The following is a 27368-nucleotide window of genomic DNA, read 5'->3' on the forward strand; positions in this document are numbered from 1 at the left end:
CTGGACTCTGGCTGACTTTAACAGCTATGATGCTTTCTTATTCACCTCCACATTAGTTTTGACTCGAGACTCCTTTCTAGTGAAACTACATGTTACCCCATACCTGCCCTAGCCCCTAAAGGCCATAGAAAAAGCCAACAATCACACATGACAAATCTCAAGGGACTCGGGGAATCAACTGACAGGAGAACCCAGGAAGTTTTCTGGAGAAATACAAATTTAAAAACCATTTTAAAAATAAAGTAATAAAAGCATGTCTAGGTGGCTCAGCAGTTGAGCATCTGCCTTTGGCTCAGGTCATGATCCCAGGGTCCTGGGATACAGTTGCACATCGGGCTCCCCATAGGGAGCCTGCTTCTCCCTCTGCCTGTGTCTCTGCCTCTCTCTGTCTCTCATGAATAAGTAAAGAAATAAATCTTAAAAAAAAACAAACAAACAACAAATAAAGTAATACAAAGCCTCATCAACAAGCAAAGTCTCTCATTCATCTTCCCAGGTTGAATACTCAGTTTCCAGAGGCATAGGGGTTACTAGATCACCAGCAGTGGCAAGTGCCCCTCTAATGGTATGGGACAGGGGAGGAGGATTCTTGGCTGAGCTTCAGCCCCATAGAAGGCAATTTCCTTCCTGGATGGTGGCTTTGCTTCAGAGAAGCAGAGAGGCAGGGTCCATCCCTGAGCCTCAGAGACTTAATTGGGATGAAGCGAACAAGAGACAAAGTAGTCTCTGAACACACCAAGCAACCAAATAGTCACAAAGCAGAGGCAAGGCCTTGTATTTTTGATAAGGACAAAATTACCAGGAGAGAGGAGAGCAGTGGAGCTTAGGTCCTATCCTTACAGGTGCAATGCCTTTGAGGTCTTCCTCTGATCTCACATCGGGCAGCCATCCCTTGGCCAATGGGGACCAAGGGCACCCAAGGGCAGAGTACACACAGGAGGGCAGACTTGAAGGCCCAGCAGAGGCCCCAGCCCTGGAAGGGTGGGGCTGAAATCTCCACCCCTGAAACAGGAGCTTGACTGTAAGTAGACCCCACCAGTGTCCTCCCTGGCAGGACACCCGGATCTTCCTCAACCCCAGCTCTGAAACATGAGAGCAAGCTGTTTCAGCCAACAGGCTTTCATGTACAGTTAAAGGGAAACTCCCCCTGCAGATACAAAAGGGCATGGGGATAGCATCTAAATGATTCTTTCTCCTTCCATTAGAATCCTGGCTAGTCCAGGAATGTATATGGGTGCTCATTGATCACAAAGCCATTTCGGAGCTTTCCATGGTTAGGCAGCCCTCACAGAGATCTTCTTTTATATAAAATGTGCAGAGCAAAATATTATTCCCAAGAAAGCCCAAATTGGGTGTTGAGATGAGGAAAGTTGGGGAGGCAAATCCCCAGAGACAACACAACCAGTTGAGACATCCATTTTCCTTGTCCATAAATACAATGACTAGGCTCCCTGGGTCTCAGACCTAGAGCTATCAGATGAGGAGTCTGTGTCCTGACTGCACAGGTAGCCTGCTCCCCATCCATGCAGCACTAAAAAAGCTGCCTTGAGATCTGGGACTGCAGTGAAACCTGCTGAGCCACCATCCCCTCCTGTCCCCACTGGTATTTGTCATCTGGCAGCCTCCAGACTTGAAGCAAAAGATGCCAAAGGCTGAGCACTGCAGAGAGCTCTCAGGTTCCCAAATTAATCCTCTGCAGGATAGAGAACAGGATAAATTTTGTAGCTGAAGTTAATAATTTAGACAATGCTGTATCAGTTAAAGTAGATTAGGTGACATGAAATTCTGATTTTGACCAAACAGTACCTCTATGTGGCACCCAATACTTAACTAATTAAATGGGTAACTAAATGTTTGGCTGTTACTCGGTTTTATAAGTGAACATGCATTTTATGGTATCATGATGTCAGTATGAACTTCAGAGAAAAATACACTGCACATTCTTAAATAAGGTGTGCTAGAACATAATAAGCCTAATTTTTAAAAATGCATCTTAGAATCCAGCTGAGTATGATATCCTTTCAAAGAGCCACCTTAAAGGGCTAATTCTAGTTTTGCTGCCTCCGCTAAAAATCTATTTGGACATGAGCTTGGAGTCAGATAAATAAGAAAAAGTGAATTAAGCGCAGCCCTGGTGGCTCAGCGGTTTAGTGCTGCCTTCAGCCCAGGGCGTGATCCCAGAGTCCCGGGATTGAGTCCCACATCAGGGTCCCTGCAAGGAGCCTGCTTCTCCCTCTGCCTGTGTCTCTGTCTCTCTCTCTCTCTCTCTCATGAATAAATAAAATCCAAAAAAAGGGATGCATAATTAGATTAAACAGCACAGTGAGGTGGCTACACAGGAGAATGTATTCATTTTCTTGGGAGTGAAATTGGCACCATTCATCTGCCACAGACATGCATGTGCGTATACCCACAGAGCGAGACCAAGTTACAGTGTGGGCTGCAGGCACTTGGCTCACAAAACACAGGAGCTTCAGGGTTGTGGTGGTTGGGAGTATACTGTGGACTAGGGACCCAATTCAGAGGTCACAGGGGCCCCCCTATGGGGACTGTCCCACCAGCTCCAGGCTGCAGTGGAAGAACATGAACTGGCCAAGTGCCTCCAAAGCCACAGTTCCTTTAGAGAGCAGCCAGCCTGTAAAAAATTCCCCTTACTGACTCACTCTGGTCCTCTTCAAGTCACTTCCTAAAGTTACTACCTGAATTCCACTTTGAGCACCTTATTGCCCCACAGTGATGTGAACTACAATATGTAAGAGGGTGGCTATTTGGGAAATAGAGACTAAAGGAAAAATGTCTACAGATATAAAGACACATTTCAGAGAAAGGACTTCACTAGAATAAAGCAACACAGATTGGCATTTCTCACTATCATCCTCAGGATAATAATGTGAGGACATGAACAAACTTTCTAACAATAAGTGGGGCTTCTCACAGGTTGAGCAGCTTCTTCTAGAGACTCCCCAGGCCACAGTCATTTGCACACTTGAAGGGGACTGAAAAGAAAGCCATGAAACAAAGCAGAGGCCCAGCCACAGCCTCCACTTTGGTGAGATTTGCCAATAAGAAATTTCGGTCTCTCAGTATTTAGACTTAGGGGGATTCTGATGTGGTCATGATTGAGGAAGTGAAGAAGTGGGTTCTAGAATCTCTTCTGGGATTAGGTTCTTAGTTATGGATGGGCTTTCAGAGGCTCTCAGTGCTCCCAAAAATTGTGAGTCAAAACCGTACAGGTATAGACATTTTCAGGGAGGATCCAGAACTCTTGAATTCCTAAAGGGGTCCTTTATATATATAAAGTTAAAGATCTATCTTTCTAGGCCTTTTTCTCTCAAATGAAGTACCTTGCTTTTAAAATTAAATGACAGCCAATTACCCATCAACATATAACGTAACACCATAGGAAGAGGCAAAACATTTTATACCCGCTCTACTAGGACAAAAATGGTACTTCAGAAGTATATTACAAAATATACCATCATATTCCAAAAGCAGAGGATTTTTTTTCATGTAGTCTGGAGAAGTACTGCTTACTCAGAAACATGCCCATCCTCTTTGATCAGCCAAGGTTTATGAACTTGAAATTGTGCCAAAGAGTCACATGAATGTGGCACACCTAAATGGCCAAGATCTCAGGGACCTGGCTGTGTTGGGGCCCCGTCTGCTACCCAAGACACCCCTTTCTAAGGAGTCCAGTCACCCTGTGCTGTTGAAAATGGACTCCTTCCACAAGACTTCTGACATTTGCTCTGTCCTCTCCTGTATAGTTAGAACTAACTCACTTTCAAGGCTGCTTCTGCCCATGGTGCTTTGTCTTACAGGCTGGGCAGCTAATGCACAGCTGTGCATGGCAGTGGGGTGGGGGCGTCCAGACACAGGAAATTGAGTCTGATTAGAGAACTAGATCAAAACGCCAGCAACTCAGATGAGGGAAGTTGGCAAGACTTTCCCTCCCAGGAAAGCCTCTTATGTACTCTGACCTCAATCCTCTTAGGTCTACAAACTGGGCCTTTATGTTCAGGGACATGATGAAACGACAAGCTTCCTAGTGGCGTCACATGGGACCAAACAAGACTCAGCACCTACAGGGTATGAAATGCTACATGGAGAGTTGATAAACACCACTCACCAGAAAATACAATCCACAGATTGCCGAATCCAAACACATTTTAACAAATAGCAGAAAAGTGAAAGGAAAACAGCACAGATACAGGTTAGATTGCATACAGGTGGGGAAATTCTCCAATTGTTAAAATAACATTTCATTAAGTAACTGGGAGAAATCCGAATAATCTAAGTAAAAGCACATTCTCAAATGTCTAACCATCCCCCCCTCTGCCAATCTGCTATGACCATATGTATGAATACAAGCACTAGGTCAGCATAACTAAGCAAAAATCTAAGAGTCTGTGTGTCTTATATATAGACCCTGCGAAGGTGGCTCCTTGTGGGGTTTTTCTGTCATTGTACTGTTAATTCCATGCCAAAGGATAAAAATGTGAGCAGACTCTAATCAGTATTTTTAGTTTGGTCAAAACAATAATATAAAGGAGTATTTTAAGGTGTATGGAAAACTAAAGTTCCAACTTATCCATTCTAGGCCTCTAAGGGGGGAAAAATAAACCTTCATTACCTATCTCACGAATTTGAAATATTTATTAAATCAGACAAACTGTGGGCAGCAGATGCAATATCTTCTACAAAGAGGAATTTACTAAGTAAATCAATATTTTATTATTTAAGGAAAATACATCTCAAAACACTTTAGATGCACCCTGTTGGCTATAAGATCAATTGAAATAATTTAGACTTTATGATTAAAGCAGATGTAACCCCCCCCCCGCCCCCCAGGACTTTAGCCTTCCCACACAATGCTGTTTGTGGCTGCAAGTTGACAGAGGAAGTTTCTGAATGAGGATTCTTTCTTTTCACAGAGCATTTTCTTGTGCAGATGAGCCTGCCCTACTGGTCTGAGTCAATGATGCTTTCTGAATAATTGCTCTGTTTCCCCCCCTGGCAGCAATGAGGCCAAAAGGTGCTGAGCAGAGGTGGGGACTCCCAGTCTTGGGGAAATGGAAGTCGGGAATCCCTCCCTGAAATCCTCTGTGGTCCAGAAGTACTTGCATGGAAGCTCACTCAACATCCGAGGCTATTACACATCCAAGTTGCTTCCCAAAGGCTAGAGGAAGAGGTTGGTTCCCCGGGGATGGGTTAGTAAATTTGTATGGCCCCTTACCCTTCTTTGCCAATTTCTCCAACCTTCAGGGCTTCAACAAGAGGCTCTTTACCTAGTTTGGTCAAATTCATTTTGGTCTCGAGAGTCATCAGAAAGGACCCATTGTAGGACATTTCCAAATCGATCCACAGTCCTGGAGAGAGAAATAGTGAAAAAACAGAAGGTTCCCATCCCCGCAAATAACACGACTATAAGTGACAATATAAAAACTTACATTGTAAGGTACTGAAGTAGGTATCACATTGAAAGCCTGTAGATTTATATTGCCTGTACTATCAATGCATGCAACAGGAGGTCATGTAAAGAAAAGCTCCTGGAAATGGTTCAAGTGTTTGTCACTTTGCCAACATGTGAATATCCATTAAAATGGTGAGCTCAGTGCAACCTCTCAGTCCTGGAATGGTCCTGTTCTCTGGGTTTTTCTCGCATTTATTTATTTAATTTTAAAAACGATTTTATTTATTTATTCATGAGAGACACAGTCTTCTCACATTTAATAAGAAAATACACTCCCAACAGGAGGATGGCTTGACCCAGGGCAAAACCAGGACAAAGTCGCTGATTCCCAGCCAGTTATGAGGAAGAAGAGAGGTGCGGAGACCTCACTGAATGCTGGGCTATTCTTTAAAGCCACACATGAGAACCACTGCCTTAAAATGACCTCATGTTGGTGGGGGAGTGGAGCACAGGAAATGTTTCAGACTGAGCTCAGTAGGATCGGGATAGGGACAAACATTTTTAGCACCCTATTCTTTCTGGAAATTGGTTAGTAATGGAAACAAAAGAATTAATGTTCAAGCACCAGAATTATCCAGATGAAGTGGGATAACTGCTTTGTACCTTAGTTTAAAACCCTGTTCCTTAGAAAAGACACCAGTATCAGTGAAATTGTATCTAAGAGGGTTTCAACTTTGTGGAATTTCAGTGGGATGGCCCACCAACAGAAGCAGTCACTGACCAGAAGTCCAAAATGCAATCAGAGATTATCTCCTGACCTTCCACACAAGGATTCTAGGATTTGGGGTAGAACATGCTACGCTGTGATTTTTCAGACTCAAGGTTCTGTGACACTTCATGGACTTTCAGTCAAAATGTGATTGTTCAAGTGGGTGTTTAAATGTTAATCCACTTTATAGATCCTCATAAGATGCATGACAACATCTAAAAGGAAGCAGGAAACTCATCTAAAACCATCGCTGACACACAGCAGCATTTCAAGCAATTACAGTAAATAATCTATCCCCTATTTGGCTACCATTTTAGATAAAAGCTTTGCTTAACCTCAAGAAGCACTAATGGTGTAATTCCTCCTATAGGCAGAATAATTCCCATTTTGTTTTCAACAAATTCTTTTTATCATAATTAAAGGTAATTGTTTTCCATGAATGACATTAGGTGATATGTAGGTCAATTGTGACTGTCTTGTTTGTAGCAACTCACAAAACTGCTTTATTTCTTGCTTACATTAAGCAGTTAAAAATCATCAATTAGCTTGCTCTTCATAGGTAGTTACTGGAAACAAAGGGTACATCTGCTTTAATGAAGACATTTAGTCATTAATCACTTCCAGTGGAAAGGGAATAGGGCAAAAAGCCACATATGAATAGGCTTTAAATTCAGTATAGATAGAACATCAATAAAGAAGGTATTTATTGCTGTATAATATGTCGACCTTTTTTTAAACTTGAGAATCAATAGACCCCAACTACCTGGCTGCTGTACGTATTCAGAAATAACTTCTGAAAATCCTGGTCAGGTTTCTAATAAATATTAATAGTGTATGTGGTGCCTTTGAAGATTGTCATAATAAAGACAACCCAGAATTTTCCTTCTTTTAAAGTACAAGGTTTTGTCTGTTTTTTTATGAGGAGGTGTGGATACAGCTTAGTGCACTGCTGGCTTACACCCTGGTAACTGGAACATCCTGCCCAGTGACATGTGGTTCAGTGCTCCCTCCGCCAGGAGTTGAAGTGAAGCAGGCAGAGGGAAGATGCATGTGGAGCCCTAGCACATGGACCAGGGCTGGAGTTCCCTTGTAAGTTTCTAGATCTCCTCATGTGCACAAGGGAGGGACTGCACTGCCTCTTCAGGGGAGGGCTATGTCCATCCTGGCCAGGGCTCTTCCCCTCTGCTGTCACCAGCCCCATGTCCTTACTTCCAGGACTCTCTGCTCCAGCCTAGTTTCCTGCTGCTGCCAAGGCAGATGGGGACTGAACCAGAGAAGGCCACTGGGCCAAGGGGACACGGGGCAGGCAGAGAGCCCTATCTGGGCTGGGGAGGGTATGAAGCATGGACATCTGATCCAGCCTCTGCATGAGGAATGGGGTTGGTTTTTTAATGTCATTATACAGGCCCCAACAGGCCCACCCCCAGGGCTTTGTCCAGCCCTGGCTGTCGGGGAGAATATGAAGGAGTCAAGAAGGTCTTGAAAACTTTAAAAAACAGATATAAACTGCAACCATTGCAACAAATTACTTGACACACTTGCTTGCATTTAGATGAGGGTAAGGAGACTATTTTAGCATTAGGTGCAAAGAACAACTTGCTTCTGTGACAATGATTTGGCGAGCCAAAGAGCCCCCCGAGAACCCTGGAGCACACACAACCTGGAGCCGAGAACGACCAGTCACGTCACGGGTCAGTCGGGAGGCTCCTGCCTGAGAGGACTGGACAAGGAAATTAATGGCACCTGGGAGGCTGTCTTCTCCTTGTGGACAAATGCGTCAGCAACGTAAGGATGGAGACACACCCTGTTCCACCAGCGGTGTCTTAACCAAACTGAAGGCCACTCGTCTGGATGAACGTGGTTGCAGAGCTCTCTCTTTTGTGCTTCTGACAAATGTTAAGACTCCTGTGAGGCATTCCACTTAAAATGCTGCTTTCTGTCACCATCTGCTCTTGCTAGAGCTCAGGGACAAAAACCAGAAGTTGAACAGGACAAATTTTGAAGCCTTTAAATAGGAGTAAGGCTGTCAGTGCATTCAGAGGTCTCCAGAAAGGCCATGAAAACAAAGGGTCTTTGTTAGTCTGCTGGGGCTGCTATCACAGAACACCACAGATTGGGCGGCTTAATCAGCAGGCATTGGTTTCTTGAAGCTCTGGAGGCTGGAAGTCTGAGATCAAGGCACCGGCCAAATCAGTTCCCAGTCAGTGTTCTTCTGGCTTGCAGAAGGCCACCTTCTCCCTGTGTCCTCACACGGCAGACAGAGAGAGCAAGCTAGCCCACTGGTCTCTGCTCATGAGGGCACAGTCCCATCATGAGGACCCATCCCTCATGAACTCCTCCAAACCTAATCACGGCCCCAAAGCCCCACCTCCAAATATCATTACATTGTAAGTTAGGCCCCTAACATCTGAACTGGGGGGAACAGGGGAACACAAGCGTTCAGTCCATAACAGATCCTCCCCCACACAAGAAAGGGTCCTTGTGCAAAGAGGATGTCCAGTGATGAAGAGTGGCAGCTGATTACCAACAAGTCCCTACAAGACGGCACTTCATCTGGCAACATGGGGAACAAAGTGACGATGACAACTTCAGTCAGCTTTCATGCCAGGACCTGTGAGGAGCTCAGATGGCTGCTTTCTGCTCTGCCGCCAAGGGCAGGATCAGTTACCACCATCACCACTTGGAGGGACACTGCAGCAAAAGTTACAGCCTGTTCCACTGAAAATGTTTTTCGAATTCTCAGTGCAAGACATCACGGCTAAAGACACAGAGATACATCCCCGCCTTCAGGCACCTTAGGCTCGAAGATGAATAAAGATGGCCAGGGCCACCTGGTACATGGGAGATAAGCATGTCTTAGCATGTGTCACCACGGACAGCATGAAAAGAGGCCCTTCAGCCTTCTCTTGGTATTCTATTTGACAGACACCATGCCTCAGAACAGTCTAGCTGTGGCCATGGATATCTCGTCATTTCACTCGGCAGCTCACTGTTTTATTATTATTAAAATCGCTAAAAGGCATCAGTCTCACTGGAGTAGGCTTAACAGGATACCTGCTACTTAAAAGGGGTAAGAGAACCCAAAGCCTTGCTCACCTGAGCTTGGCCCTTATGTTATCTTCTCCTCCATTTCCCTCTAATTCTGACTATTACTGGTTGATTTTCACTTTGAGAGGCACCATTTGTCATCCAAAGAACAAACTTCTTAAAAGGGCACATTTAATAACATATCATGAACAGATGTTGGTTAATAGGTTCTTAGAAAAGCACACCGGTGACTATTTTGTTCCTGGTGCCATATTGCTCACTCAAATGCCACAGAAAATTAGCATTCCTTGTATTTGGATGTGTCTTTTAGGACAGATGCTCCCTACCTGCAACTGTTCTCGGAAACAGCTCTGCCTCTCAAGATTGATCTAGTCACAAATCAGAGTGTCCTCTCTTCCACCCCAACAGAGTTCCACAAAATGGTATTTTTCTCTCTTTTCTGGAAAAAGTAATTTTTCTTCCTGCAACATGATCTGGTTAGAGTGTGTGGGTCCGTTCCTGTCAGCACTGAGCCCCACGGTCTGGCCCTGTTGCTGTGCTCAGCCCTGGGTTGGCTGCTATATTTGCTCTTAACAAAGGCATAGTGGAAGGAATGGGCGGGCCACAGATGGACTCTGGGTCCAGTTTTCTGCAATACTCAGAGGCAAAGTAACTTCAGTTTCAGCACTGGATAAAGGTACCAGGCACTAAAGGTTAAGGTCCAGAAGACGATCTGTAGATGGCAGACACCACCAGTCACAACCAAGGGCATCTCCGAGAACAGACAAGGTTCCTGTTCCTATGGGACACGGTATTCTTGCCACAGAATCCAATACCTTCTGTCATGTGTTAAACACATGCACCGCACCTGGAGACTAAATGAATTAATCTGAATCTGAGGGGTCACAGCCCACATCCATGGTTCATCCTGACATTGGGTGACATGCCTGCGGGTACTGCCCAGGTGTCTGGGCCCACTGTGCGGCCTAAAGGAAGAAAAAAGACCTATACACATCCCTCAGTCAAAGATGCACATGGAGTGAGCAGGGCTCAGAGATGAGGCAGGAGGTGCACAGCCAGTTTCCAAGGGACAAATCTCTATCTTCCAGCCACCTGCCACTGGTAGGAAGTGAAGACGCCCCTGGGACAGGTGGTCATTCAACCTGAGGAAACTGGCTGTGTGTCCTGGCACTTGGACAAGCCAATGGTAGCCAACATGTGATTTCAGAACTATAGGCGTTGCTTAGTGGCAAGGCCACAACAGCTGAGAATGGCCTTTTTCTTTCCATTTATTCCTGTAAAATGGGTCAACTGGGCACCAGAGCCACCCACATTCTAAGCTCTCCAAGAGCAGCAGCAGCAGCAGCAGCGAAGGTGCCACTACTAATGGTAAAAGTAACAACAGCCAGTACTTCCCACGCTCCCCTTCCAGGGGCCTTTCATGCACTAACCCACTCCACCCTCAGACCAGCCTAGCCTACCAAGTCATATAGTCTCCTCACTGGAGAGAGCAGTTAGCAGGGTTTATGGAACCTGCCCTAGGCTGCAGAGCGGTGAATCCCAAAGCCTGACCCCAGAGCTGTGCTCAGAGCCACGGCTCATCCCCTCATCCCGAGGATGGAGTGATCCAACCAGCTGTGGTCCCAAATAGCCAGCCCCCTCCACCCCCTGGCCAGGTGCTTCCAACAAACACGCACAAGTTAGGAAACATTTAAGAAAGAAAAAAAAGGGTATGTGTGGGGGATTCCCTCCCTAGAGATCTGGTGGCCGCCTTTACAGGGATTGCATTTCCTTGGAAGGTGAGCTCTGCTTTCCAGAGTCAGTGTTAGCCGGTCACCACTGATTTTCATTTCCTTCAAAGAAAAGTTTACCTTAGAGCAATGGAATCCAAAACAGCACATTTCCTTTATGTTTATTTCTGTTTTGACTATCACATGCATCCTTTGCAGACTTGGAAAAGCCTAATTTGATGAAACTTTTTAAAACCCACAGGCTTTATGTCTTTTATCATTCCTTTCTTTCGTAACATTTCCTCCCTTGTTACATAAGCAGGCAGACGTCTAAAACTTGCCCTGAAAGGAGTTAAATAAGAATCAAATGGATTAAAAACCAGCAAAGCTTTGATCTGGGTAGAGAAATGTCTTGCCCCAGAGGAAGAGGAAAGAGATTTAGGCATTTGGTGAATGTCACTCAAAGCCTGACAAAGCTGCCCTGGGAGGCCGCAGAGTTCAAAGCTATAGAGACACTCCTTAGATGCCGCAAAGCCCAGTTATGGCCCTGCTTCATTCTTGCTGGAAATTTCTACTATTGCAACAAAGGACAGAGATAAGAGACTGCTAACACATTAGGAAATAGAGCATGTCCACATATTATTTACTTTATTTAAGCTTGACTCTGTGGAGGTGTACGTTAGCTGATCATTTACCAGCTTGTTACAATTCCTAAAAAGGCCAACAGCAGGGCAGCCCGGGTAGCTCAGTGGTTTAGTGCCGCCTTCAGCCCAGGGCGTGATCCTGGAGACCCAAGATCAAGTCCCACGTGGGGCTCCCTGCATGGAGCCTGCTTCTCCCTCTGCCTGCGTCTCTGCCTCTCTCTCTGTGTTTCTCATGAATAAATAAATAAAATCTTAAAAAAAAGAAAAAAAAAAGGCAAACAGCAAAGGCAAGTCCAAAGCCCACAAGAGCCAGAGGAAGGCAGGCAGCCATCAGGTGGATGAGGTGGAGATCCTAGCTACGTCCTCACCACACAAATAATGTATCTTTTAACATTTCATGTGCTGTTAAAAGAACTCTAGCTAAACTCTCTGCAAATTACCTTTTCTAGTTTTACCCTCAGTGAACCAGAAAACAGTTAAATCAGGAGCACACGGATTCAACAAAGTATAGACATGGTCAAGGGGTTACAGGTGATCTCAACACACAGGTATTAGGTGGACTTTGGCATTTGCAAATAACACTCTGGTCTATCTCTGAAATCCACGGGATGCTAAAAACATGGAAATACAGGCTCACTGTTGGCTGAAATACTGCTAGAGATCATCAGAGCTGCTAATTGTAGGGCTAGAAAAAAATCTCTGTATTTACATCAAATGTGTACAACACAGAGAGTGATTTCACTCAACATGATTCAAGAGCCATCTGATACAGCCATGCAGAAACAAAAGTAGATGCTATAGTCTCTAAATTTACAAAACATTTACTTCGAAACAAATATCAGTCTCAGAAAGTTGTAATTATTTTCTCCCCTACCTTGGTCCTGTGCCTTTTGAGGAATGATGTCAATCCAGTTTAGGTGGAAAGAGGTATATAATAAAAAGGACTACTACAGAAAATAAGTCAACTGCTTCCACGGTGGGGAGATTTTGCCTGACCATTCACGGACTATTCTGACTTACTGGGCTCCTGCCTATTTTCACCCCACTCCTGTGTATTAAATTTTCCATCATGGTCCTTTTAAACCCATGTGCCACAAAAGACACATAAATCTTTACATCATAATTTTATTTAAATGCTATATATCCGAATCAACTCTTCCTGCCCCAACCCACAAGAGTAGTTGTAAATAATGTGTCAGGAGTATGTCTTAAAACTCAAATCTGAGCACCTTCCCCCAGCAGACAACCATATTCCCAAAATATTGCTGACAACACCTGTTTTCATTCTTTAAACACTTACTGAGCACCTACTAGGTGTGGAAAGGAACAGCAAGATGTAAAGCATGAAGGTCAGAGAACTTGCAACCTAGGGGTTGGGTCAAGGCAAAGGTGTGAGTGTGCACAAGGAACAGTGGCAGCTCTTGGTGAGAGCTGAGGGCTGCTGGCTATTCTCTAAATCACATAAAAGCCCAGACCCTGCCAACAGGTATACAGCCATGTCTGGGCTGGGGCAAGAATGGTAGTGATCCGAGAGACTAGAAGGATTAGCAGGGAGATCTATTCCCAATCGGTTCCTCATCAGCTGAAAGCAGTGACTTAACAACAGAAAACAATCCAAGTAAGACAGATGCTTAAAATGTCCCTGAACTCCCTCCCAACACAAAGCTTTCGTATTCGATCTGCAGAGATGGAGACATTTCTACACTCATATAAATGGTCAGTTCTCTGCGAGAGATTATTAAGAGTTACCTTGGTGATCAACGTAAGGCTTGAAGGCCTGAAGGATTTTTGGCACAGCCACCCCCATGTCAAGTTCCGTCAGAGTTAGTTCATTCATAAAGTAGGGGAGCTGGAGGAGAAAAGTAAACAATGAATGAGACATTAGTAACCTGGTCAGTGTTAGAATTCAGCATCTGCTCAGAAGGAGAGAAGGTCAAGGTTTTGGGGACACATTCATTTCCCTGAAATTTACTGAGTACATACTGCATATGAGGCATCATCCTACAGAGAGAGCTGTGGACAAGTCAGGCAAGCTCCTTGCTATCCTGAGGTTTATGTTGGAGAGGTGGTAACAGATAAATAAGTAGATAAATAGTTTGAGAGAGTAGTGTTACAGAGATAGTAAGGCTAGTGGTGGGACAGAGGAAGCCAGGATGTGGGTCGGGGGTGGCTATTTTGGCCAAGGAAGTTGGAGAAGGCTTCTGTGAAGAGGGCCGATTGGCCAAAGACCTGACTGAGGAAGGGGGAGCTAGCCATGCTGGTCAGGTTAACAATGCCTGGCTAGAGTGTGGGAAAGTGGATCCCTCTTAGACTACTAGTGGGGAGTTAAGAAATTGCTGTAACATTTCTGATAGGCAAATTCACAGTATTTATTAAAATGCTTGGAAAAAGAAAATTCACATCCCTTGATACAGTGCTGGATATTTTCTGTTTGCACCACCTGGATTCAAGTTCTGAGAGGCTGGTCTGTGCAAAGCACACCAATGGGCTCTCCTGCCCTCTGGCTTCTGGTTGGGCTGGCTGATGGGATCCACTAATGCGCAGGAAAGAGGGGAGGTATTTGGAAAAGAGTGCTGTCAGGTATTTGTCCCCTCCCTCTGTTGAAGGCCACAGCTCCTGTCAGACAGGCAACCTCTCCACACAGCCATGATCTGGTAACTACTCCCTGCTTTCGCCCCTACAGAGAGTGCTAAGAGCTCCCCACTGCTGCCAGCCCTGGGTCCTGCCCTGTTCTTCTTGGTTTCTTTACATTGGCCCACACATTTATAAATCTTTTCCTTAATAAACTCTCCTCTCAGGTGATGCCACTTGAGTGTGCCATTTGTTTTCTGCTGGGACCCCAACTAATACAGTGTCAGTAGGAACCTACTCTAGGGATCCCTGGGTGGCGCAGCGGTTTGGCGCCTGCCTTTGGCCCAGGGCGTGATCCTGGAAACCCGGAATCAAATCCCACATCGGGCTCCCGGTGCATGGAGCCTGCTTCTCCCTCTGCCTGTGTCTCTGCCTCTCTTTCTCTCTCTGTGACTATCATAAATAAATAAAAAAAAAAAAGAAAGAAAGAAAAAAAGGAACCTGCTCTAAAGGAAATAACAGGAGTACTAATATCATGCTTAGAAATTCCTACTTTGCCTCGAGACTGCGGAATTAATTCATCTATTTCTTTCACCTGAATTTAGGTATGTGTATATATTATTATTTTAATTTGTAGTGTAGTCTTCATTTCAGTATAAGATATAAATCAGGGATCCACTTTAAATTTTTTCCCCCAATGCCTTCTCAGGCGTCTTATTGAACAACCAATACTTTCCCCACTAACTCGTAGCGCCATCGTTAAATATGAGATTTCCATGACACTGGAGCCTATAATGAGCCTCCAGTTTTTCTACCAGCATCAAACTGGCTTTTTAAAATAAATATACACTGAACATTTCCCATAAAATGTGGTAGCATTTAGCCAGGCATGGATTTAATGCCTATTTTGGCTGGACCTCTTCAGCTAAGTTGTACACTTTGACAATTCACCAGAGAAGTTTCTCCTTCTCTGTTTTTCTGCAGGGGTGGGATAGTTAAAGAATTATGACATCTGTGATGAACAAAATGTGACCAAAGGCAGTACTCAAATGTGCATTTTGAATTGGTGGTTGTTGGATATGGAAAACCTTTTTTCCAAGGCATCACTGTTATGTGGTGGCTGACTTTCCAATCAGCCTACTTGGCCAAGAATGTAGTCAGATTCTTGCACCTTTGCCCCAGACTGTCTATTATTATCACTCTAATACCCAGTGAGTCAGGAGCATGCTGGGTTTCTATGGGAACAGGAGTCCAACACTGATCAAGGGGAGCAGATGCAGAGATGGCATTCCCAGTCCCCTGTCCAACCTCCCAGCCCTCCCACTCTGCACTCTGTGGTTCCTACAAGGATAGAGGAGGGACCTGAGACAAAGGGCTGAGGGACCAGGGACTGGGAAAGACTCAGCAGGGTTGGGCCAGGCCTAATCATCAGTAGGCAGAATGAGGAGGGGCTCTGCAGGGCCCGGAATCCTACTTATTCACCTGAGTGCCCAACTCCAAGATTCTAGAACCTCTCTCACCCTTCCCCTCCAAATCACAACTGCTTTGAATAAAAACTCTTAGAACAGGCCCTAACCTAGTCAGCCTCCTTCCTACTCTGCAGGGGAAGGCAAGGAAAGGTCACTCCTTCTGCTCTTTTCTACCAGAAACTCTCTTCTTCCCACCCAAAGGCATCACTGAGAGACAAGAACCCACTGCATGTTCTTTACCCTCTTGAGTGAACCCAACTGGACATTCAGGTGAATGGAACATTCTCAGGTTGGTGGGAGGAACTGCTGGAAGCTGTCTGCAATAACAACATTTGCTGACACAGGCATAAGAGGCCCATGATGACTGAGGGCCCCGGGGCAGTGTTGGGAGGGGCCGGCTGAGGCCAAGAATGTACTTGCTGTTGGGGCAGAAACCCAGCTTGTTTCAAACCATCACTGGGCACCAGATACACACACAGGGCTGCTCTTTCACAACATGAGTCATTATCACATGTGAGGGTGACAATCTGAGACCGCAGGGCAAAGCCAGCAAAGAGTTCTCCGTATGTCAGGCCTTGAAGGGAAACCAGGAGATGAGAGATCTTTGTCAAAGCTCAGGCTCCTCCGGCTATTCTGGCTTTTGTATTGGCCATTAACCAACACTCACTACTAGATTTAGTTCTTTCCAGAATATGTGGCTATTGGTGATGATCAGAGTCTTTTTGGTAGGGGTGGCAGCAGGTTCAGAATTGGGAGGAATATCCTTCTGCCTTTCTGTTTATCCCATTACATCCAGGGTCTCCTCTAGTCTTGCAGGACACTCAGGTATTGACCTACTGGTACTACTGGAGCCAGGCCACTTTTTCCATTCTAACCTTCTAGCACTTCTGCCCTCAGTTTTAAGTCTGCAAACTGAAAAGGCCCACATGACCAGCAAAGGGAGAAGATGAAAATAAAAGACTTTCCCTCAGCTTCCTCTGGAATGAGAGAGCCTATCATTCTCCAAGACAGTAGAGGATCCATGGACTTCCAGCACTCAAGAGAAGCATGGGACAAGACCCTGCCTCAGTTTGTTTTGGAATGTGTGTAACTGGGACAGCAACGTCCGGTCCGGAGTTGAGGCACGCCCTGCTTTCTGCCTCCCACTGCCAGGTCTTCCAGCCCTCATGTTCAGGGAAGGGCCCCCGGCAGTCTTTGGGAAAAGAAGAGTGCCAGCCCCACTTGCGTGTCTTGACCCAGAACTCATCAAGCTCTCCATAATTTTCTAAAAAGGGGGAAGAGGTGGAGTGAGCTCCAGCTTGGCTGCTTGTGTGCGAACATGGGAGGGTCACTGCCGCTTCCTACTACCCCGTTGGACCTGGCTAGCAGAGTGGTTTCAACCCTCAATCTACCTGAGAAACAACAGGCTGACCCAGGTCAACTGAGCCCTTCCAAATCCTTGCCCTGAATTCTGCACGAAATCCACTCTTCCAGCTCAGATGGTGGTCTCTTTTCTTCATGTCCTCTTAGGGAAGAGAGGACATGGGCCTCCAGGTTGCCAGAACTTGACTAAGCCCTTAAGATCCTTGGTTTGCCACCCCAAGGAATGACACAAGTCACACTGAAGTTTCTTCATGCCTGCATTTTCTAATGAAATTTTACCTTAGCCCACAGTTCCTAACCTGGAGTCCTTGAACTCTCTGAAGTCATGGGCAAAATTCTGCATCACTGGGCATTTTTCTAGGGAAAGGATTCATCTGTTTCTGCATCTCAAAGGTATCTATGACCCATAATGATCCACAGCTGCTGACTGTGCCACTTCTCAGTGAAAATTTGGGGACCAAAGGGACTCCTCCTTGGCTGGGTCTTCCTTGGGTCAGAAACTTACTTCTATGTAACCTTAGTAAGGTCTCTGGGTTGGCAGAGGTGGTACTAAATGAGTCACTTAGTGGCAATTATGAGGAATATTTATACAGTTTAAACTTATTTCCAAGTGGACCTTGATCAGCACCAGGACTGGTTTTTTTCAGCAAAGAGAGAGCCCAAAATAAAATACCATCTGGCCACAAGTAAAGGTCAGACCCAGACACATTTGGAGTGCCATGCTAACTTTCCCAGCTTGGAGAGAGAGCATGACTTGGGAAAGAGGTCTATAGTCTGGCACTTTCTGCAGCAGAGATAGAACAGCCCCCAGACTCTGAGGCAGGGTGGGCTCCTGAAGTATGATTTAAATTCCTTACTGATTTAAAGACAACAGAGGTCTACATGACACACCAGCTACAAAAGCTCCCATTTTCCCAAACCAAATTCTGGATTATCACCTAGAGTGGGTAATAACGAGGGACACACAAAGGAAAAAGTAAACAGGCACATTCACTAGGGTCCCCAGGTCGGGTGAGTCCTACAGCCAAGGTCACAGCTCAAGATATATTGTGGTTCTCATATGTTATATGCTTTAAGCCAAGTTATTTTCCCCTTAGGATATAATGATACAAAACTTCAAAATTAAGAAAGATGAAGAATTGGAAGCCTCTTGGTTGGAAAATGTTACCTTTATTTTGCTGAGTTTCATTTGGATTTTCTTAGATACCAGGTCAGACCAATATTTCTCTCCTAAGAAGTCCCAAAACATTCTTCCAAGCAAGGCGTTCACCCAGGCTTCCTGTTCTTCCTCCTCAGAGGGCGGAGCCTCTGGCAACTGGCAAAAGAAAGAGAACCAAAATTAGCTGGAAAGCAACTGGAGAATAAGACAGGTGCTTATTTTTACAAAGTCACTGAAGGTCCTTCCCTATAGAGATGGGCGGCCACGGGAGTTTTATTTCTCCCCTACAAATTACAAGCCTCACGTTATGTCAGTGAATAGAAAAAGGGAGCAACAAAAGCCACCATCACAGATAAAAACTCCTATTTGTCTCTTCTTTTTCTACCAGTCCTTCCTGTGAATGAGCTAATATTTCATACAATTAGCTCAACCAGATTGCCCTGCCTCCCAAATGAGCTTGGTATCCACTTCTGATTAATGACAGCTCTGATCAAATGTCTGCCTGTCTTCTTCCAGCAGAGGCTCCCTAAAACATAAAACCATCAGGCTGGTCCTCCCAAGGCAGCCCCAAAGCCTCTAGGCCCAGGACTCCCTCAGTCAGCTGTGAACACACAGCCCTCTTGGGCGTGGGGCAGGGAGCTGTTTAAAAACACTGGTGCCTGGGCCCTACACCCAGAGGTACTAATTTAAGTGGGTATCCAAATTTCCAGCAGCTCTCTCACTGATGTAATGAACAGGTGAGGCTGAGAACCACAGCCTCGGATTAGAGAGAGCCTGTTCTCAGGAATTCTGTGAAAACCCCTCCGGCTGTTCTCCCCAATCTCAGCCCAATGACATACCCTTGACCTCACCGCCGCTGGGTACAATTGGTCTTAAACATCTAGCACAGCCAGTATGCGAGGCAGGAGGAGAGCAAACGTGAGTTAGTCTCTGATTTCCAAGGCTAATCATCAGACGATGGACCCTTGCCTGGAGAGGGCCACGTGGGGTGAAGCAGGAGGGAAAAATAGGTGGCAAGGTACCAGCAGTGCAGGTAACGCTTGCAGACCACAACTGTCGTCACAGGTGCCACCAACTGACCCTGTGCCAGGCCCTGATAAGACAACTTCTCAGGCTCCCTCATTTATGCCTTACAATAGCCCAGAAAGACGGAACCTTTACTTCTATTTTAGGGGTGAGGAAATGGACTTGGAACCAACCATTCATGTCCTGCCTGAGGCCCCTCGTTTATCAGTGCAGCCTGACTCAGAGCCTCTTTCTCCCTGATTCCTGCTCTGTCCTGAGGGCAGAAGGTGGTGTGACCAGCACCTGGTGTGACAGACATTTCCTTATGCTGAGATCTCTAATTAGACTACAGCCTTACTGAAACAATTAGCCTGGAAAGCAAAGACCAAAAAACCCAGAAATGCAGAAATGAGCAAACCGTTTACCCTTTCTCTTCCCTCTGTGGTTTGTACAAATGCATCTGCCCTGCCCTCTGGGCTGCCTGCAGCCATAACACACATCAGACTCCCGCAGTATCTCCAGGCTTGCTGCATGAGCTCACGCCAGGGCGATCTGTGGTGGGCTGCTGGGTCTAGGCCAGGGTGACTGTACCCAGGTGGCCTAGTGCTCATGCATTTGACACTTGGAGATGTGATGACTTGTGAGTACCCCAAAGGTCTATGGCATGTACCCGTGTGTGATTTTTCTGGAGCCTGGAGCTCTGTGGGTCTGAACCGCTCACTGAGCTTGTGCAGGGACTGGTGGACTGCCCAGTGCCCACCTGTCCACTAGTCTTGTCAGAGCAGGCGCCGTCTCTCTCTTTGGGGGTCTGGGAGTTTGCTTGTGTTTTTATATTTAATGTTATCACGTATAAGGGGAGATATTTTATGTTCTAGGAGTCCTTCAAGTGTGGGTGTTTTTGCAGGTCTCCCTTAGGACGTTGGTGGATCTCATTTAAAAAAAAATTAAACTCTGGTTTAAAAAATAATGCATGTTGGTCATTCCATTTCAGAAGACATGGCTCTACCTCACTCATTTCAATGGCTGTACAACGCCTCTGTCCTTTCTAGTGCTGTAATATCTTTTGTTATTAATCAATACTTTTTTTTAAGATTTTATTTTTAAGTAAACTCTACACTCAACGTGCAGCTCAAACTGACAACCCCAAGATCAGGAGTTTCACACTTCCCCAACAGAGCCGGCTGGGCACCTCTCACCCAAGACACTTCTACCACCAGGTCTTGGGTACAAGAGCAGAAGTCTGTGATCACTGGGCATTTGGTCATGCTACAGGTATTACATGTTTTTTGGAATCACTTTTCTCTCTGCCTGAACATCTGCGCCCACCCCCCATGGGGATCTGGTCCAGCTTTTCTGAGGTTACGGTCTTTGAGTCACATCAGATTATCTACACAGACTTCCGAGTAAACACCCATCCAAGGACGATGCCCTCCTCCCCCAGGTATTTAGGCAGTGCCAAGTTGTGTCCACACAAGGCAGTGCATGTCTTGCTTAGATCTGGAGGCAACATAAGAGAATTGGTCACTTTCCCCCCTCTATTAGCCTTTCTTTACAACCCTAGATATACACAGCAAACAGGTTTGGCACAAAAATAGCAAGGAACAAAGGGCTATTTCAGAATTTACGTCCAAGCCAAAGGCATATGATGTGGAAACACATTTCTGAAATAACTGACAAGCAGGTTGATTTTTCTTTTCAACAGTTCCTTCTGCAGGCTTCTCTCCACAGATTCATTGGGAACAAAGAAAAATCCAAGAGCAGCAGGACATTGACAATGCATCAAAGCAGCTTTATGAACAAAATCTGGATTCACTGGACTACTAGAAAGAACTCACTTCCAATGAACGTCATAAAAATTTAAGAGCTTAAAGAATAAATATGCATGCGTTTCCTAACACTGCCATTTGCCTGCAGGAAGGAACGTGAGAATATTCATTTCACCATTTCAATTGCACATGTACATGTAGATAGGGTACCTTTCTCAAAATGACTGCCAAAAAAAAGGTCTGGAAGGTCCGACAGGCAGAAGCTAAAGGAGGCTACCAGGCTTGTCTGAGTAGCTTTTGGGATATAGTTTATTATAAGCTAACCTCCAGAGTAAAGTACAAATTTACTTAATTTTTTAGCCTAATCTTTGCTGTAACAAATGGCCAGGAGGCCAAGGCCAGCCCAGCTTTTTTTGTTCCAAAGAGAACTTAGTGTCTCTGCTCTAAAGGTTTGGTCACACACAATCTGGTGCCACTAGGGTTTCACAGAGGACTACTGGGTCCAGAAGACACAATGGAAGACCTTTCCTCCAGATCTGTTAGCTGTTTCCCCAATTATAAAAACAATACATATTTATTGCAGAGAACACCCATAACCCCACTATCCAAATGTAAGGCTGATGAGAATCCAGATAGCTGACAACCTAGTGACAAAAGGAATTTGGGGTAGGGGGATTCACTGGTTGTAAGAGAGTTCTATTTTCTTTTTTCTATCAGTTTTTTTTTTCAATGTATGCTTTTAGGATACTTTTTAGGATACAGAACTTTAAAAAAAAAAACAAAATTGGATCAAACTAACATGGTTTTGAATCTTTTTTTTTTTTACAGCTTTACAGAGATATAGTTTACATAACACACAATTCACCCATTTATCTAAGAGTACAATCTATGGTTTTTAGCATATTCACAGAATTATGAAGCCATCACCACCATCAACTTTAGAACATTTAAAAAAAATCTTTGAGGGCGAGCAAGCACACACACACATGTGCAGAAATGGTGAGGGACAGAGGTAGAGAGAAGAGGAAGGAGACTTCCTGCTGAGCTTGGAGCTCCCAGTGGGGCCTGATCTCATGACCTGGAGATCACAACCTGAGCTGAAATCAAGAGTTGGATGCCTGACTGAGCTACCCAGGTGCTCCAACTTTAGAACATTTTAATTACCCTCCAAAGAAACCCTGTATCCCTTAGCAGTTACTCACCATTCTTCCCCAACTCCATCCCTGCTACCGCCGTCCCCACCGGCACCATCCCCATTAGCCCCATCCCCAACACCAACACCTCTCCCCACAAGCCCCAGGCAACCAACCACTAATATATCTCAGCGAATTCACCTATTCTAGATATTTCATATAAATGGAATCCTGCAACATGTTCTTTTGTGACTGACTTCTCTTGTAAGCATAATGTTCTCGAGATTTACCAATGCTGTAGCAGGTGCTGGCACATTATTCCTATTACAGAATAACATTCTATTGTGTGTATACACCATACTTGATGTAAGTTTCAGTTGCTTCCACTTTTGGCTATTGTGACTAATGCTGCCATGAACATCTGTGTACAAGTTTTTGTGCAGACATAGGTTTCTATTCATTTCTCTAGGATATATACCTGAGGGTGAAATTGCTAGATCACATAGCTATATGTTTACTTTGAGAAACTACCAAAGTGCTTTCTACAGCAGCTGAATCATTTTACATTCCCACCATCAACCCATAATGGTTCTACTTTCTCAATATTCTCACTAATACTTATTATTATTATTATTATTATTATTATTCATTCTAGCCATCCTAGTGGTTGTGAAGTGGTATCTCATTATGGTTTCGAATCAAATTTCCCGGATGACTAATGACTGAGTATCTTTTCTAGGCTCACTGGCCATCTGTATTTCTTTTTTTTTTTTTTATTTTAATATTTACTTATTTATTTATTTATGATAGTCACAGAGAGAGAGAGGCAGAGACACAGGCAGAGGGAGAAGCAGGCTCCATGCACCGGGAGCCCGACGTGGGATTCGATCTGGGGTCTCCAGTATCGCGCCCTGGGCCAAAGGCAGGCGCCAAACCGCTGCGCCACCCAGGGATCCCTGTATTTCTTCTTTAGAGAAATGTCTATTCAAATCCTTTGTCCATTTTTCTTAAGGTTTTATTTATTTATTTCATAGAGAGTGTGTGTGTGCACAAGCAGTGGGAGCTGCAGAGGGAGAGGGAGAAGCAGGCTCCCCACTAAGCAGGGAACCAGGTGCAGGGCTTAATCCCAGGCAAACACTTAACTGACTGAGCCACCCAGGCACTCCCCTTTGCCCACTTCTTAATTAGGTCATTTACCTTTTAAGTATTTCATTTTAAGTCCTTTGTTTATTCTAGGTAACAGAATATCAGATATATGATTTGCAGATATTTTCTCCCATTCTATGGGTTGTCTTTCACGATCTTATTGGCATTGTTTGCAGCACAAAAGTTTTTAATTTTGACGAAATCTAACTTATCTTTTAAAATTTTTTTGGTTGCATGTACTTTTGGGTATCTTATCTAAGAAAGCTTTACCTAATAAACCACAGAAATTTACTCCTGTGTTTTCTTCTAAGAGTTTTATAGTTTTAGCTCTTATATTGAGGTCTACAATCCTTTTGAGTTAGTTTTTGTATATGGTGTGAGGTTAGGGGTTCAACTTCACTCTTTTGCCATGTGGATACCAGTTGTTCCAGCACCCATTTGTTGAAAAGACTATTCTCTCCCTCCTACCTCCTTGAATTGTCTTGGCACTCTTTTCTGTATCCTTTCTAACATTTATGTTTAAAATGGCTCTATGGCTTCATATTTTTTATTCACTGTATGAAGAGCACTTTTTAATTCTACTTTTAAATGTCTGAAAAGCTGACTTTGAGCAGGAAAGGGGAAGCCTTGGGAAACCACTCTGTCAACTAAGATTTCCTGGTTTCTGTTGGATTCCTATTTGCTTTTTTGGGGTTCTTGTCTCATGATCCAGTTAATAGGTGACAAGATAATTAGTACAACCACAATAATGAAGACAGGACTCTCCAAACCTGGGAAGCTTACATTATTTCTAAACATTTAGGATCTTCCCTGAATAATGAGTGTGGAAGTGTGTGACATGATCTGAATACTAGAGCCTTGCACCTGCCTCAAGGATAGGCAAAGCACTGCCCCACCGATGGTCCTCTCTCCCAGGCAGGCCACTCTGGGGCACACAGAACTAGTAGCCTCTCTGGCCTCACACCCCTGAGCAAATCTGCAGGCAGCCTGTGTGGTCTCCCTTCTTGAGGTAACCACACTAGGGGTGATACTATTCCACCCTTAGACATTTTTTAAAAGAGAGCTTCCCTCTTAACATACAGTGTGCTCTTAGTTTCAAAAGAGTTTCTTTATTTTCTGGTTTTCTGAATCACTATTAAAATCTCCTCCTCCAACCAAGCCTTGACAAGACAATAAAGCTCTGGTCTCCCCAGCCAGCCTCATGGTTGCTCAACTAGTCTAGAGGTTAAGTTGCCTGAACAGTGAGAAAATGGCTCCAACACCACAGAGATTCAGAGATTCAGAGGCTTGCACAGTCTGTAGCTGTGGGACAAAGCAGTCACAAGGGCAAGTCAGGGCTCAGTGGCTGGTCACTAACCACTACACATCTGGAGAACCAGGTCCTTCCCCCAAAATAGTAATTTTATGATTCCAATTTTGAGCTCCAAAATGGTTTCAATATGCAGAATTCCCTGGTTATGTTTTTAATAATAAATAATAAATATTTGTATTTATTATAATAAATAATAGTAAATAATTTAATAATAAATTATGCTTTAAGGAAGGATGATCACCAAAAGCGTTTTAGCATTGTTTAATGCAAACTTTGTCTATATTTACTAATTATACCCTAAATGTTTTTAACAGTGGTTTGACTCGTGAGCCCCAGTGGCCTTATTTACCTCCAAACCTAGCTTAGCAGTGGGTGACATGTCAGAAAGGAGGCCCAGCGGGTGGAAGTTGCCATTAGTCTCGGAGCCCTCAGGGTAAGATACGCTTTGACCATGGCCAACAAGAGGCAGCAGCAGGGGGAGAGTAGGGAGAAGAGAAGTTGAGGCAAAATCTGGAGCTGTGTCCCAAGCTCCCTCTCTGAAAGAGGAAGGGGCCTGCTACCCTGGGTAAGCTCTGGCTGGTGGCTGACACTGACTATGTGACACTGTAACATGAAGAGATGTCAAAGGTTCATTTGTGTCTCTGAGCCCTTTGAGTTTCTCCTGGACTTGTGATATCAGAGGCACAGAGTAATAGTTAAATAACAGCTTATTCAAGACTGCCTTAACTAGGAGACCACCCCTGAGAGCCAGGACACGGCCCACACACGCTTCAGGCAGGTCAAATGGATGCGGGAGCCCAGCAATGGACTTCATGTGCTTTCTTCCAAAGGTCCTTTTTTTAAGGACAGTCATCCTATTTGCACAATACTGTATTTTTTTCCCCCCCAATTCTGGCTTTCTGGTTTCCCAGCCTACACAAACTAGAATTGTTATATTAAGGGTAGGGGTAGGAGATGGGCATTAGCACTCAAGGAAAATCCACTAGAAGGACATATACCAACACCAGCCAACAGACAATCCAGAGAAACTACTACACAATCTGCAGCCTGGGATAGCTCAGATGGGGGTGAAAGGTCTCCAACCTCAAGTAGGCCTGCATGACGACAAGCCTGAATTTCTGTTTGTTAAGTCCTTAAATTATCAAGATTAAATCATCCATGCCTGCTCTGCCTAAGGGGGCCAGGAAATGCAATGTGGTTTTTAAAGATTTTCATCAGATTTAGGAAAGGAAAGACATGTTTTGGTGCTTAAAGAGGTAAATGCCAAGTACTCAGAAAGGAGGTTTGCACTAGAAAACTCCCCCCTGCTGGGGGGGGGGGCGGGCAGCAATGCTGGGTGGAGGGGCTGCGTTATGTGCCATTGGGGTCTCCCAGCCCATCGTGGGGTTTCCATAGACTCCAGCAAGGACAGGACACACGTATAGGTAACACACTGAGGAAACTATGTTCAAAGACATGTTTTTGTATTTTTAATTTAAGGAACTCTTTTAAAAAGCAAGCATTATCATTAGACAATTTTCTTACATTAGTATACAATTCTCCCCCTGATTTCCCTGAAGCTGATGAGAATCCAGATAGCTGACAACCTAGGGACAAAAGGAATTTGGGGTAGGGGGATTCACTGGTTGTAAACAGGACATTCCTAGAATAGTCTTTTATTACCCAACTCCACCCTAGAGGAAGGCCTACTTCCCACTCTAGTTGGTAACTTAGGTCAGAAAGCAGAGGCAGTGAGGAAGGGACCAGCTGAGGCACATGGTCTTTTTGGCCTGACAAAGTCAGCTGAATGAGGGTTCAGGGGCCTCTTCCCCACTGAAGAGGATCAACGGAATGAGTCAAAACCCATGACTGACGAACAGCACAGAGAAGGCACCAAGTGCTTTCCATGAAGAACAGAGATATGGTTGCTTGAAGAGGTCAAACATTTCAGTAAGTTACTGAGCAGGAGAAAAACGGGTTTTGTGCTACACAGGCCAGAGGTGGTGCTTAGAGCATGAGTGGAGGAGTGGCAGGAAGCCTCAGGTCCAGCACCAAAATGGCAGTGGTGGCAGCTGAGGGCCTACGAGTGTCAGATCAGGTTTTGTCTACGCCATCACTTAGCAACTGTGAAATTAAGCTACTTAATTCTTGCGAACCTGTTTCCTCATCTACAAAATAGAGAATACCATTCATCTGCAAGACTGTTGAAGGGGTCAGAGTAATTCTATTGCAGTGCCTAATAGAATCTGCCATATGGCAGCTTAGATTAGCTATCTTATTGCAAATGATCCTGAGTCAATGGCCAGCTTGTTACTCTAGGAGGAATGCTCGTGGTAAATCTTCAAAAGCACTGGACATAGCTAATGAGTCCAAGAATCTGAGAATACAAACATAACTGAGGAATTAAGACCTTTATTACTAATGATTCTGAGAACTTCCCTGATTGCCCAGTTGCTCAGGTCAAAGGCCCCTCTGGTTCTCTCATACCCACATCTAATTCATCAGCAAATCCAGCCAGCTCCCCTCCAACACATATCCCAACTGCAGCCGTTCTCACTACCCACTGCTCTCCCTCATCACAGCCCCATCCCCCACAGCCCCAAGGGTGCCCCCTGCCACCCCACTCTCCATGGACAGCCATTTTTAAACTTAAATCCTCCTTAGAACTGATCCCACGAGGCCCTACCTCTCCGTCACTTCAGGGCCTCATCACAGTTCCTTATACTCCAACCACATCCCTGCTTTGGGGTCTTGGCACTTGCTGGTCCCCTCACCTGGAAGGCTCCTCCCACGCACAGCCCAGGGCTCACTTCCTCACTTTGGTCAGGTCTGTGCCCAAATGTCACCTCCTCAAGGAGGCTCTCCTGGACCACCACTCTAAAA

At 44.9% G+C, this 27368-nt stretch overlaps 1 protein-coding gene across 2 annotated transcripts in view; it reads right to left on the reverse strand.

The window, feature by feature from the left end:
- TEX2 (testis expressed 2) overlaps positions 1 to 27368 on the reverse strand; it is a 100489-nt gene that overhangs the window by 7584 nt on the left and 65537 nt on the right. For both annotated transcript variants that reach the window (XM_055319598.1, XM_055319606.1), the window contains 3 exons: positions 18154 to 18300; positions 13333 to 13432; positions 5237 to 5369 (listed from right to left, as the gene is read on the reverse strand). In XM_055319598.1, coding sequence (XP_055175573.1) covers positions 5237 to 5369; positions 13333 to 13432; positions 18154 to 18300 — 380 coding nt within the window. The remainder of the gene's footprint in view (positions 1 to 5236; positions 5370 to 13332; positions 13433 to 18153; positions 18301 to 27368) is intronic.

This window comes from Nyctereutes procyonoides, unplaced genomic scaffold (assembly GCF_905146905.1).
Source record: "Nyctereutes procyonoides isolate TBG_1078 unplaced genomic scaffold, NYPRO_anot_genome, whole genome shotgun sequence".
In the NCBI taxonomy this organism is placed as follows: Eukaryota; Metazoa; Chordata; class Mammalia; order Carnivora; family Canidae; genus Nyctereutes; species Nyctereutes procyonoides.